Source organism: Gymnodraco acuticeps, unplaced genomic scaffold (genome assembly GCF_902827175.1).
Source record: "Gymnodraco acuticeps unplaced genomic scaffold, fGymAcu1.1, whole genome shotgun sequence".
Lineage (NCBI taxonomy): Eukaryota > Metazoa > Chordata > Actinopteri > Perciformes > Bathydraconidae > Gymnodraco > Gymnodraco acuticeps.
The window spans coordinates 1-15,000 of NW_022991562.1; the positions used below are offsets into that span (position 1 = coordinate 1).

At 42.7% G+C, this 15,000-nt stretch overlaps 1 protein-coding gene across 1 annotated transcript in view; it reads right to left on the bottom strand.

Moving 5' to 3' along the window:
* Positions 1-496: 496 nt before the first annotated feature.
* otud5a (OTU deubiquitinase 5a) overlaps positions 497-15,000 on the bottom strand; it is a 34,976-nt gene continuing 20,472 nt past the window's right edge. The window contains 8 exon segments of the mRNA XM_034197332.1: positions 497-700; positions 3,059-3,130; positions 3,378-3,447; positions 3,449-3,604; positions 4,714-4,899; positions 5,473-5,621; positions 7,406-7,562; positions 7,643-7,707. Coding sequence (XP_034053223.1) covers positions 564-700; positions 3,059-3,130; positions 3,378-3,447; positions 3,449-3,604; positions 4,714-4,899; positions 5,473-5,621; positions 7,406-7,562; positions 7,643-7,707 — 992 coding nt within the window. The 3' untranslated portion in view covers positions 497-563.

Genomic DNA, 15,000 nt, shown 5'->3' on the forward strand with positions numbered 1-15,000 from the left:
GAGACGCTACAGACCTTGAAGTCCTGAACGCTATGCTAACAGCAAGACGGTTTGTTAGCAGAGACTAGCTTTAGACCAGAGTAAGACTTCGGGTGATAGCTCGCACGCTAACGTAGCTCCTTTTCTGAAGAGCATTCTTCATCGAAACCAATGACAATGGTAGCCTCTGAGCTAACAGCCAAACAACTGTCGACACCAAAAACTAAAATATTAAAATTTCAACCAATGATGTCTGTGAATCTCAAATGATCCCAGTATAGCATTAAGACCGAGCTCCATCTGAGGAGGGGGGGGGGGTGGCAGAGACAGGTAGGAAAGGAGGGAAGGAAAGAGGAGACGAGTGATGAACGGATGAGTTGAAAAGTCTGCAGAAAATAACAAAGTGTGAATTTCTTCGATTGATGTTTTATTTTTTTTCCCTGGTCGATCTCCTTCTGTGGGACAGAGGTGAGGTGGAGGGGGGGGGGGGGGTAAGGTGGGGAGGTCAAAGGTCATCGTGTGTGTGTGTGTGTGTGTGTATGTGTGTGTGTGTGTGTGTGTGGGGGTTGTGTGTCAGCCGGCTATCAGCTGCTGTCCGGTGACGGCTCTCGCTCTCGGTGCATGGCGGAGGTGCTCTGGTGTTTCATGCTGTCCATGTACTCCTGCTGAGAGACGGCCAGCACCGACGCCAGGATCTCATCGTCCTCCCAGTCCGTCAGACCTGACACACACACACAAAACAAATGGTTACACACACGCACACACACACACACACAGGAAGAGGCGTACTAGGTTTAAATGTGGGATTAATGCTGTGTCCCTGTGATAAACGTTGTTTTATTGCTCGATTTTAAATTGGACTTTTATCTTATTGTTTACCTCTGTTAGTCGTCTTTGAGCACCTGATAAAGCGCTTGCTTCATAAAATGTATTATTATTGCTAAATTGTAAATTCACATTATTATTATATCACTTTTAAAGTGTTAACGGCCACTTTAAACACGTCTACTGCAAATACAACACAAGCTAACATACACACATAGGCTCATAAGAAGCCAACTGCTCATAAGGAGTGACACACATCCTCAAAGAAGAAAATCGTACACAGAAAATTGAATAAAACAAATAAAATTCAAACAGTGGTCAACCCACCATACAATGTTGTTGTTTTTTTATAAAAACTTAAATGTCAAAAACCATTATACATATGCCAGATTATCATTATTATATTATTAACCTTAAACAGCTCTTTAGGTTTTATTTCTTACTTGTTGTCTGTTTTATTATCATAATTGTTTTTGAGCCAATATCATTTCTGTTGATCTCATCTGAAAGGTCGAATCCTGTAAAGCACTTTATTTGAAAAGCGCTGCATGAATACAGTTCATTATTCTGATGTGATTCGGACTCCTGCTGAGAGAAAAGTCCTGAGTAACGCAGAGTGGTCACTGATAACACGTCCTGAACACAAATCAAAGACGAAACGGACAGAGACATCAAAAACTGTTCTGTCCTCTGATAAAAAAAATACTTCAGTGTTCAAAACTGTGCTGAAAAACATCTGATAAAAGACGATACTGAAACTATCACACTGCTTCACCTCTGATAACTTCACACACACACACACACACACACACACTCACACACCCACACTGCTGCTTCCTGTTGATGAGATTGTAAACAACACAAAGACTGTGACAGCAGCTTCGTTGATAGGAGAAACAGCAGCACACTGCAGGAACATAGCAGCAGCATTGTTGTTCACTATTTGATGTTGTTTCAAGTTTTAATAGCAGGTACATTTTGTTTTCAGGTCAAGTTTCTTTAAAGCAAACACCTCTAACTTTCTCTATACACACATTGGTAAGTAAACGGCAGATAAAGCCTTTTTAAGAGAGAATAGCCATAAATCAAGGCATCGATTTCTTACTCTGGATCTCAATGTACTCTCTTAATAATCCCTCAATGTCTAGGAGAAAAATGTGACCAACAGTCACCTCAAATATTCATGGATATACTTTATATATACACCTTTATAAAAATGTTTAAAATAGGGGTTAAATATTTGTAACAAATGCATTAAAGTTAAACTACATTTATCCTGTAAACACTTAATTCAGAAGCCAAATTCACTTAAATAAAGATTTAAGATCTCCTCACAAAAATAATTGGTTGTCTTCCTAAAATCCATATAAGTACATATAAGTAGTGAAAATATATTAATTACTTTACTAAATAATTAAAGCTATGAGGCCTTATCAATATAAGCATCATTCACATCTAAAAAGCAGCGTCAACTAATGAAGTCTTTGCACTTTACAAGAAGTATAATATGATATAAGTCAGGGATAATGTGTAATAAAATATAACATAAGCCGCTTTCACACCAAGTACTTTGCCGTACTTAGTTCCCAGCACTTAGTTCCCCCATGGAACTAAAGAACAGATCGCGTTCACACCGGAAAAAGTCCCTGAGGGAAGATTAGACAAATGAAGCCGCTGACGTCACTTCTTCTTCTTCTGCTTTGGGTTTACTGGCAGGCCGCAAACAACTTCACGGCGTATACTGCAGCCAAAGTCCCCGGCCGGAAGTCCCCGGAGTTGGGGACTGGCTTCAGTAGAAGCTGCTGGGACTCCCAGCAGCTTCTACTGAAGCCTTCCGAGTAAATCGTCATAACACCGACACCTCCTCATCTCCACCGCTCCCATGTTTTATTTTGTGTTGCCATAAGTTAGTCTCTCTCTGTTGGTGCGCGGGGCTAATGCTAATGCTAATAATGCTAATGCCAGCAAATACAATGGTGGCTTCAAAAAACTTTTCCAAGTTTCACGGGGCGTGGTTTGCAATTCGCCCAGCCCATCAGAAATTGGAACTTTTTTCTCCCCAGGAAAGTACCACCTCTAGCAGGGACTGAAAAGGGGGGGAAAGTTCTCATGAACTATCGGAACTAAACGGGAAAAGTACGGGGAAAACTACTCCGGTGTGAAAGCGCCTATATTATTTTTCACACGCACACACCATCAAGCCGTGGAGCATCAACCACAATTTAAATTATAAGATGGTAGATATAAATCTTACCAAACGCTGTAGGTGACATCTCCTGCATGATGGCTCTGTACTCCAATTGATGACGACTCTGATTACTGGGACCTTCACACACACGCACACACACTTAAGTACTTTAGCTAAAGCTCCACATGCAGCAATAGTTTCAGAATAGCCAATGCTCATGCTAGTGCTAATGGGGGTCCTACTAAAGAACAAGAACGTTCAGGGTTATGTTCTGTTAATGACGGTCCTCACAAAGGTATAAATACAACTCTGTGTGTGAGTGTGTGTGTGTGTGTGGTGTGTGTGTGTGTGTGTGTGTGTGTGTGTGTGTATGTGTGTGTGTTACCTGGCGCACAGGGGGAGGGGGGTTTGCTCAGGATGAGGGCGGCCCCGGCGGGGGAGGGGGGTTTGTTGTTGTTGTTGGTCGACGTGGGGGGGGGTCGGGAGTTCGACGTGAGAGCGGGAGTGGGAGGGGTCGGAGTCGCGTTGCCGCGGCGACCGGGCGCTCCAGTCGTCCGGTCCGCTGGAGGCGGCTGCCGTCGCCGAGCTGCAGGTCGCCGTGGCTTTACGGGGCTGAAAACCAGGAAAACATCAACGATAATGTAATTCAACAACTTATAGAGGGGGGCAGGAATGAGTCCTAACATTTGGAATGAGTCAGCATTTCTTGTTCCCTCGTCTCGGTGTCAATGGTTTTCTGAATGTGTCTTCTGGGCGGGCTTAGAAGTTATCAGTTCTGCAGCTAGTTTTTGGCTCGTAATAATTGTATTTTGAAGGAGACCCCGGATCCTAATTTCTAGTTGACCTATAAAAGTATGTCATTATCTTGTTTTTGGTTATTCTACTTGTTGCCTGGATACGGGTCCAGGTTCCTGCTGTGCGGACTGAGGCTGGGAAAAGGAGTCTTTTTTATTATGGTCCTTAGTCTTGGAATGACCTTCAATCACGCCTCAAACTGAGGGCACTTGTCTCAATAGCATGTTTTAAATTGAAGTTGTCTGAGGTCCTTACCACCAGCTGCTCTTGCAGTAATAAGTAGTGCCTTTCCTACTGTCCTAATGTGCTCAATGTAGTGACTGCTTTTCGTCTTTTGTTTTCTTAGTTATGTTCTCTGTATTTTATATGTTTGTGTTATGTGTAACGTTGCTGCCTTCTTGGCCAGGTCAGCATCGCAAATTAGATTCTATCTCAATGCTTTTATCTAGTTAAATTAAAAAATTAAAAAAGTGTATTAAGCTTTGATAACCTCTCTCCTCTCTACACAGAAGCATTAGTTACAGCCCTGCAGATGGGGGGCAGGAATGAGTCCTAACATTCTGAAATGAGTCAGCATTTCCTGTTCCCTCGTCTCGTTGTCTGAATGTGTTTTTGTTTGTTAAATGCTAACTTCAAGGTGGGACTACAATAACACCTCATCACTGCACCACTTTACAAATGTATTTATCTGCAGCTCGTTCTTGGCTCTTGCGATCCTAATCTAAAGTTGACCTATATACGTCTTCATCGTTGTTAGCGGTGCACTCTGGTGAATGTTTCCTTGTTTTTAAGTCATAATACTTGTTTATAAAGCTTTTCCTAACCTCTCTCCTCCCCACACAGAAGCATTGGTTACTGCCCTGCAGATAAAGTTCAGTGTACTGCTCAGATGACGCTCTACACATCGGGAGAAACCAGTTTTGTACCTGTCTCGCCTGCTTCTCCTGGTCTTGTAGCCACTGCAGGTAGGACTCGCGGGCCACCTGCTCCTCGATGGCCTCGTTGGTCGCCTCCCAGTCCGTCGCTCGCTTCTTGTCCTCCAACATCTGCTGCTCGATCCACGACTCCTCCGACGTCTTGATGGCCGACTTCATCAGAGTCTGCTCGGCGTACTGAGGAGAGGGAGGGTGGAGGGAGGGAGGCAGAGGAGGGGGGGGGGGATTCCTCTGTCAGTTAATACACGAACACACACGCAAACACACCTGTCGTGGCTAACAAGTGGTCAATATGTCAACAGTTTGAATGACTGCAACCCCAGGCACTGTATTACATTCAAATTCAAAGTTTTTTTTGTCATGTTCTGACTAACTTCATCAACTACAGTTCCCATGATGCTTTGGGGATGGGAACTGGAGAAATAACTTACACAGAAACCCCCTTAATTTTGAATTTAAATGTCCATTTGTTACTTAAATTCTATGTTCAGTGTTGTGTCAAATGTGTCCCTGAGGTAAAATGGTATCAAATATTAATGTTTTCACAGGCATTGTGACAAAGTAAAGAATTAAAGTCTTATGAAAACACTATTCTATACAAATCAGTCTTCCTCCAAATCAGCAGGCAAACTACAACAACTAACTTCCTGTTGTTATAACACCTGCATGCACCTGAATGTCTCTATACTATGTCGTATAACCCCCATCCCCCACAGTTTTATGGTTTTTAAATATGTCAGGTGTTGGTACCCCGGGTTTGAAGGCGGGCAGGCCCAGCCCGACCCCGATGGTGGCCTTGTTGGGGTTCACCACCGAGTTGTAGTGGATGTTGCGATGGTAGCTGACTCTGATTGGCTCGTCGTTGTTCTGGTGGATACCGTGGAACGTGTTGATTGGCTCTGTGGCAGAAAGAGGGGAGGATTTAGGTTGGTGAGATGTGATTGGCGGTTGGCGACAGATCTGGAGTTTTTTAATTATTATTACTACAGCCAAGATATATACGTAATAGGCAAAACGGTATGATAAGAAGACAAGCTCAGAAAAAGTAACAATTGGACGAGATAAAAAAAGGCAATAGAGTATGTTCCTTTATAGCCCAACATTAGCCGCCTTTAGCTTAGCGGTGGTGACGTGAAGTCATGTGACCGTGCTGTAGTTCCTTTATAGCCCAACATTAGCCGCCTTTAGCTTAGCGGTGGTGACGTGAAGTCATGTGACCGTGCTGTAGTTCCTTTATAGCCCAACATTAGCCGCCTTTAGCTTAGCGGTGGTGACGTGAAGTCATGTGACCGTGCTGTAGTTCCTTTATAGCCCAACATTAGCCTCCTTTAGCTTAGCGGTGGTGACGTGAAGTCATGTGACCGTGCTGTAGTTCCTTTATAGCCCAACATTAGCCGCCTTTAGCTTAGTGGTGGTGACGTGAAGTCATGTGACCGTGCTGTAGTTCCTTTATAGCCCAACATTAGCCGCCTTTAGCTTAGCGGTGGTGACGTGAAGTCATGTGACCGTGCTGTAGTTCCTTTATAGCCCAACATTAGCCGCCTTTAGCTTAGCGGTGGTGACGTGAAGTCATGTGACCGTGCTGTAGTTCCTTTATAGCCCAACATTAGCCGCCTTTAGCTTAGCGGTGGTGACGTGAAGTCATGTGACCGTGCTGTAGTTCCTTTATAGCCCAACATTAGCCTCCTTTAGCTTAGCGGTGGTGACGTGAAGTCATGTGACCGTGCTGTAGTTCCTTTATAGCCCAACATTAGCCGCCTTTAGCTTAGTGGTGGTGACGTGAAGTCATGTGACCGTGCTGTAGTTCCTTTATAGCCCAACATTAGCCGCCTTTAGCTTAGCGGTGGTGACGTGAAGTCATGTGACCGTGCTGTAGTTCCTTTATAGCCCAACATTAGCCTCCTTTAGCTTAGCGGTGGTGACGTGAAGTCATGTGACCGTGCTGTAGTTCCTTTATAGCCCAACATTAGCCTCCTTTAGCTTAGCGGTGGTGACGTGAAGTCATGTGACCGTGCTGTAGTTCCTTTATAGCCCAACATTAGCCTCCTTTAGCTTAGCGGTGGTGACGTGAAGTCATGTGACCGTGCTGTAGTTCCTTTATAGCCCAACATTAGCCGCCTTTAGCTTAGCGGTGGTGACGTGAAGTCATGTGACCGTGCTGTAGTTCCTTTATAGCTCAACATTAGCCGCCTTTAGCTTAGCGGTGGTGACGTGAAGTCATGTGACCGTGCTGTAGTTCCTTTATAGCCCAACATTAGCCGCCTTTAGCTTAGCGGTGGTGACGTGAAGTCATGTGACTGTTCTGTAGTTCCTTTATAGCTCAACATTAGCCGCCTTTAGCTTAGCGGTGGTGACGTGAAGTCATGTGACCGTGCTGTAGTTCCTTTATAGCCCAACATTAGCCGCCTTTAGCTTAGCGGTGGTGACGTGAAGTCATGTGACCGTGCTGTAGTTCCTTTACAGCCTAACGTTACCTTTTTACTTCAAAAATCATAAAGTGGTGTTAATATGTCGACAACATCCTGCTGAACAAAACATGTAAGTATCATAAACGTTTGTTTGCAGCAGAGATTTATTTCCTGCAATATTCAGAAAACTATTGGAAAACTCCTGGACGGCCTACAAAAAACATCACTGCACCACTTTATCAAACAATTGATCAACAGCCTTTGGAGGAACTCACCTGTGCCGTCCTGGTAAACCTCCACCGGTCTGTTGTACATCTCCGCCATCGCCTGCATCTCAATGTGGTTGCCGTGGCAGTTGTTTTTCCTCTTCCTGTTGATGTATGTGGTGAAGTCCTCCGTCACGTAGTTGGAGAAATAGTCTGCGTTCTTCATCTGGAAGGAAAAGCAGCTTTATTAAACACAGACGGGAGGAGAAAGATGTTTTAATGGTCAGAGTTTAGAGAGAGACTCACCAGGTAGTCCATACAGTGTTTCCTGACCACTTCATGCATGTCCTGATCTCCATACACCTGATCAGCTGGAACACAGAAAGGGACAGGATACTCGTAAATCTTTTCATAAGTTTAACAAACAATGTTTTCAGCGGTAAAAACATATCCTGGATAGTAGCGGTATAGTGTGCATGTGTCCTGTATATCTGTGTACTTATAGATCAGATGGATGGATCGAGATAAATTCAATTCCTTAAGTGCATTTTTTGAGTTTGCAACAGGAGGAATGATAACTATCAAATAGACGGTAAACTCTCAGGAAAGATTATATAATCTGCATTTTTTAACATTTAAAATCTGGACATCAGGAAGAACATTTGACACAATAATAAGAAATAAGGTCATATATGTAGATAAATATAGTTTTATTGACACTTATATGTGTACTATCTGTCTGTATTCTACACTCACTGGCCACTTTATTAGGTACACCTGTTCTATATCTAATCAGCCAATCACATGGCAGCAACTCAATGCATTTAGGCACATGGTGAAGACGACGTGGTGAAGTTCAGACAGAGCATCAGAACGAGGAAGAAAGTGGATTTAAGAGACTTTGAACGTGGCATGGTTATTGGTGCTGGAGTATTTCAGAAACCGCTGATCTACTGGCATTTTCACGCAGAACCATCACCGGGTTTACAGAGAGGTCTGAAGAAGGGAGAATATCCAGTGAGCAGTTCTAAAAAAGGCCTTGTTGATGCCAGAGGTCAGAGGAGAAAGGCCAGACTGGTCCAAGATGATACAGTAACTCACATAAGCACTCGTTAGAACCAAGGTATGCAGAAGACCATCTCTGAACCACAACACGTGAACCCCTTCATGGATGTTCAGCAAATTATCTGCAGAAACTGTGTGATGCTATCGTGTCAATATGGACCAACATCCCTGAGGAATGTTTCCAGCACCTTGTAGAGTTTATGCCACGAAGAATGAAGGCGGTTCTGAAGGCAAAAGGGGGTCCAATCCGGTACATCAAGCAAGGCGTACCGAATAAAGTGGCCGGTGAGGGTATAATGTCAATAATGCTGACTATGTGACACACACACACACACACACACACACACACACACACACACACACACACACACACACACACACACACACACACACACACACACACACACACACACACACACACACACACACACACACACACACACACCACACACACACACACACACACACACACACACACACACACACACACACACACACACACACACACACACACACACACACACACACACACACACACACACACACACACACACACACACACACACACACACACACACACACACACACACACACACACACACACACACACACACACACACACACACACACACAAATGAGCATTGCTCTGGTTTGATTTCCAGCAAGTCACATGGTCTGTTACCACAGAGATTCTCAGAACCTCCCTGACAGCTTCCTCTTTCTCACCGGCAGTGTGTGTGTGTGTGTGTGTGTGTGTGTGTGCGTGCGTGCGTGTGTGTGTGTGTGCGTGTGCGTGTGTGTGCGTGTGTGTGCGTGTGTGAGTGTGTGTGTGCATGAGTGCGTGTGTGTGTGAGATTCAGTGTGATGTTGTGAAAGCTGCTGAACGATGGACGACACACACAGACGCTAAAACACAGAAAGCTAAAACACACACTTCTCAATATCAAAACTAACACACATGGTTGAGCAGCAGCAGGTGGTAGAAACAGAAGGAATCTTCGATAGCTATCAGAGTGTGTGTGTGAATGTGTGTGTGAATGTGTGTGTGTGTGTGTGTGTGTGTGTGTTATTATTCTGGAAATATTGAAGACTGTTTTTCAGAAATAAACTGAGGGAAAATCCCTGCAGAGTGTGTGAGTCATCAAGTTCATCAGTTCACATTTCCACTGACACAGAGAGAGGAGACGTGAAGAGGTGACGAGGAAGGAAGACAACAAAGGAAACAAGTAAGGGGAAAAGGACACATGCAAAGGTGACCAGGAGAAGAGACAAGGAAGAGAGACAAAACAGCAAATGAGAGGAAACGTGTAGAGGAGACAAGGGGATATAAAAAAAAAGAGAGAGGAGACAAGGAGAGGAAACAATGGAGGAAAACTCAGCGGAAACAAGTAGAGGAGAAAAAGGAACTGAGAAAAAGTAGGAGACACGAAAAAGTAAACAAGACGAGAAGATACAAAAGGAGAACAAAAAGGAAACAAGTCGAATAAAAAAGGATGTAAAAAGAGAGGAATCAAGAAAAGAAGACTAAAAGGAAAATAAATGAGGCGACGCAAGGAGAGAGGGAAAGGAGATGAGCAAAGAGAGGAAACAAGGAGAGAAGACACGAGAGGAAACAAGTAGAGGAGAAAAGGAAAGATAAAGAGATTAAACAAGGTGACACACAAAGAAGACAACGTGAGGAGACAGGAAGAAAAGGAGAGGAAACTAAATAGGAAATGTGTGGAATTAAGGAGGGAAGAGGAGGAGATGAGAAAAGAGAGGAAACAAGCAGAGAGGGAAAGACAATGAGACTAGAAAAAAGAAAGAAAGGTGAGGAAACAAGGGAGGGATTAAGAGAGGAAACAAGGAGAGAAGAAAAGACAATGAGACGAGAAAGAAAGAAGGTGAGGAAACAAGGGAATGAGACAAGAAAGGAAACGATAGGAGGAAAGACAGGAGAGGAAAAATGAGAGGAAATAAAATAGGAAAAGTGTGGAATTAAGGAGGGAAGAAGAAGAGATGAGTTAAGAGAGGAAACAAGGAGAGAGGAAAAGACAATGCGACGAGAAAAGAGAAAGAAAGAAGGTGAGGAAACATGGGAGGGATTAAGAGAGGAAACAAGGAGAGAGGAAAAGACAATGCGACAAGAAAAGAGAAAGAAAGAAGGTGAGGAAACATGGGAGGGATTAAGAGAGGAAACAAGGAGAGAGGAAAAGACAATGCGACGAGAAAAGAGAAAGAAAGAAGGTGAGGAAACAAGGGAGGGATTAAGAGAGGAAACAAGGGAATGAGACGAGAAAGGAAACGATAGGAGAGGAAATGAGTTGAAAGAAAAGGAGATGAGAAAAACCGTCTTTCAAGAAAGGGTTAAATGAGGGGAAAAAGGAAAGGAAACAAGGAAGCGGGACAATGAGGGGATATTAGAGAGGACACAGGAGGAGAGGAACCAATATAAGAGAAAAAGGAATGGAGAAAAGAGATAAAACCAAAAAGGGTAGAATATAAATGTGTTGAAGAAAACCACAGATAGACTTCTGCAGAATTAATAATAAACCACACGCACAGGAAACCACAGCGAGCGCTCCGATTGGTCGGCCTGGACAGTATTCTAAGAAAGGGGCGAGGCCTTAAAAGAGAGAACTGCGACCATCCTATTTCTTATTACTGATGTCGATAAGGTTTTTATCAGAAACCCACAGGCGCTAACACCACCCTGACCACCAGGCCTGCAATGCATTCTGGGTACTGTAATGCTGAGAACTGGAGGGAATAAAGTCCACAAGAAATAGAGATGTTTCGATTGTACCTTGGCAATTAAAATAATTTCAAAAAGCACTTTAATGTAGGCCCCGTTACGCATTCAACAGCACTTCCAAGGGTTTGACTTCAGGTGGAAATATGAGCACTTTCTTTGTTGCTCCGAGTTGAATCTTTAAATGTATGTGACATCATGTTTCCTCTTTCTTCAGAAGTTTATCTTCTAATCACCGACGCAACCAGAGCCACCGCACCAACATAAACAGCTCTCAGTGTGTGTGTGTGTGTGTGTGTGCGTGCGTGCGTGTGTGTGTATGTGCGCGCGTGCGTGTGTGTGTGTATGTGTCAATCGGTTCATAGTTTTTTTTTCATAGGCTAAAATGAGAACCTTGTGTGTGTGTGTGTGTGTGTGTGTGTGTGTGTGTGTGTGTGTGTGTGTGTGTGTGTGTGTGTGTGTGTGTGTGTGTGTGTGTGTACTTAACCCACTAAAAGGATTTCTTCTTAGAATAAGTGAGAAATGGATTTAACTTCAGTTAGACAGCTATCATACTGGAGAAACAAGAAACTGTAATTGTATGCAATCCTTTATGGCATTCATAATTAATATCTAATTCTTAACTGTGAATGGTTTTCATTTATTCAACATTAGACATGTACTAGTCTGGCCAAACTTGATGGCAACCTATAATCCCTCTCTTACCGTATCTCAGATAGAAGATATGATTGGAGACGAAACAGCCAATGAGAATGGACCTTCTCGAGTTCTCCGATTTGGTTGGTTTTGTGGCACATTTGTAACTCTGTGCCAACTTGAGCGAGCCCGCAGGCAAACCTGAGTGCGCACAGGGTGGAGAGAGAGGGCGTGCAGGAGATAGTGAGAGGGCTCGAGTCAATTTCTCTTCAAAATATAATTGATGTGCTTACAAAATATATTTTTCTGTGGTAAAAAATGTTCCATTGCGCTCAGGATAGAGGCACACAAATAAAGCCATATTTCCCAAGACTTTAGACATTTCCTCTTTGCTTTTCGTTCGGGTTCACCTTGCGCTTTATCAGTTGATTCACCTGGAACATTCGTTTGAGATGTTGACGGGTTGGCCGAACTTTTTACCCAACGGTCAAACAACTTAATTTGCTTCGCCATTTTTTGTAAAACAAACACTCGGCGCACGCGAGTAAACGTGCATCGCTTTCTGGCTCCGTCATCACACCAATGCACGTGTAACTTAAGTATCAGGTTCCGACTGGTCACAACAATAATTAAATATCACTCTTAATACAACAAATAATTAACATGTATCTATTTTGGGGTGCACGTTTAGCTGTCCTTATTTATTTATGTTAAAAACTGGTTGCCGCTGATGGCAACCAAAGGCCAAGAAGTGGTTGACATTTTTTCTGAATGGTAACCTGGCAACTGTTACTGTTGAGCCCTGCTGTGTGTGTGTGTGTGTGTGTGTGTGTGTGTGTGTGTGTGTGTGTGTGTGTGTGTGTGTGTGTGTGTGTGTGTGTGTGTGTGTGTGTGTGTGTGTGTGTGTGTGTGTGTGTGTGTGTGTGTGAGCTCTCAGTGACCGGCTCTCAGTGACCCTACAGTTTGACTTGTGACAAGTTAAAAAGTCAACACTCCTGACTTGTATTTGTTAAGGTCAGCTGTGATCACAACATGTTATATTTACCGGGGCAAAAGAGTTTGAAACAAAAACCAAAGTTTATCTGAGGGCAAACTGCTCAAGAAGTTTAAAGATGGAAGAAGTGAGAACCTGTGATGGACATGTTTCTGATATTTCATTGTCTAAATAATCCATGTATGTAGAAAATATTAAATGTTACAACAGCGGCTAACTATCAGGGTGCGGCAGGGGATTTAAGGTGAATGATGTTAATACAGAGGTGTAAAGTAACCAAATAGTGATACTTGTACTTTGCTTGAGTATTTCCATTTGATGCTACTTTGTACTTCTACTCCACTAAATGTATTTATACCTTTAGTTACTTCACAGATGTGGATGAATGATGTGAAATCTAATCAAGTGTTGAATCAGACTTTAGTTCCACCTGGAGTAAATCCACCAGCTACCCTGCAGTCTACAAAGCCATTCAAACTAGCTGCACCTTCACCAGCTTTGAGAACACTTTCATGATCAATCATTATAAAACATCATATATATTATTCTGAAATGGACCAATCTGCTCAACGACTACTTTCACTGTCTTTACTTTCACTATATTTTGATGAGAATACTTTTCTACTTTTACTTGAGGAACATTTTGAATGCAGGACTTTTACTAACAGAGTATTCCTACACTCTGGTACTTCTACTTTTACTCAAGTACAAGACCTGAGTACTTCTACTTTTACTAAGTACAAGATCTGAGTACTTCTACTTTTACTCAAGTACAAGATCTGAGTACTTCTACTTTTACTCAAGTACAAGATCTGAGTACTTCTACTTTTACTCAGGTACAAGATCTGAGTACTTCTACTTTTACTAAGTACAAGATCTGAGTACTTCTACTTTTACTCAAGTACAATATCTGAGTACTTCTACTTTTACTCAGGTACAAGATCTGAGTACTTCTACTTTTACTCAAGTACAAGATCTGAGTACTTCTACTTTTACTAAGTACAAGATCTGAGTACTTCTACTTTTACTAAAGTACAAGATCTGAGTACTTCTACTTTTACTCAGGTACAAGATCTGAGTACTTCTACTTTTACTAAGTACAAGATCTGAGTACTTCTACTTTTACTCAAGAACAAGATCTGAGTACTTCTACTTTTACTCAAGTACAAGATCTGAGTACTTCTACTTTTACTAAAGTACAAGATCTGAGTACTAATACTTTTACTCAGGTACAAGATCTGAGTACTTCTACTTTTACTAAGTACAAGATCTGAGTACTTCTACTTTTACTCAAGAACAAGATCTGTGTACTTCTACTTTTACTCAAGTACAAGACCCGAGTACTTCTACTTTTACTCAAGTACAAGATCTGAGTACTTCTACTTTTACTAAGTACAAGATCTGAGTACTTCTACTTTTACTCAAGAACAAGATCTGTGTACTTCTACTTTTACTCAAGTACAAGATCAGAGTACTTCTACTTTTACTCAAGTACAAGACCCGAGTACTTCTCCTATCTCTGTATGTTCATTTAACTGATCCACGTTACCTTGTTGTGGTGATATCTTGTTTTAACAGATACTTATATCATGTAATTATCTTTGGTTGAACTCTTATCTGTTGCTGCTAACACATGCATTTCCTTACGGGCATCAATATCGGTCCATCTGATCTTAAAGCGGATGTTAGGCATGATGTTCGTTTTCACTGGACAAAGTGAACAGCAGAACGTGGCGTCGCTCTGATCTCATGTATAGACACTGTGCGTTACCTTTGTGCAGCGAGGAGGTCATCATTGCAAAAGGAACAGTGAACAAAGGGGGCTTCAATGACGCCTGACTCGCTGTCACTGAGAGGGATGATTGACAGGTCAGACTGGTTTCCTCTCACAGAAGAAATGTGACCAGACAACAATAAACACACCCAGCTGTGACGGCATGGAGTGTCACAGGGACTCAGGTTATTTACTGAAGGAACGCGTTTTTCTTATTTACAAGCCTAGGAATCATGTCACGAGACATTGTTGGGGTTCCCTAGGAGAGGAAACAAGAAAGAGGACACGGGAAAGGAGACAAAGAGATGAGACAAGATGGGAGAGGTAGCAAGGAGAGAAAACAAGAGACAAGAAAGGAAATGAGGAGAGGAGACAAAGAGGATAAACAAGATAGGAGATGAGTGCTAACAAGGAGAGGAGAAAAGGAAACAAGGAGAGGAATAAAGGAGACTCAGGTGTGAAAC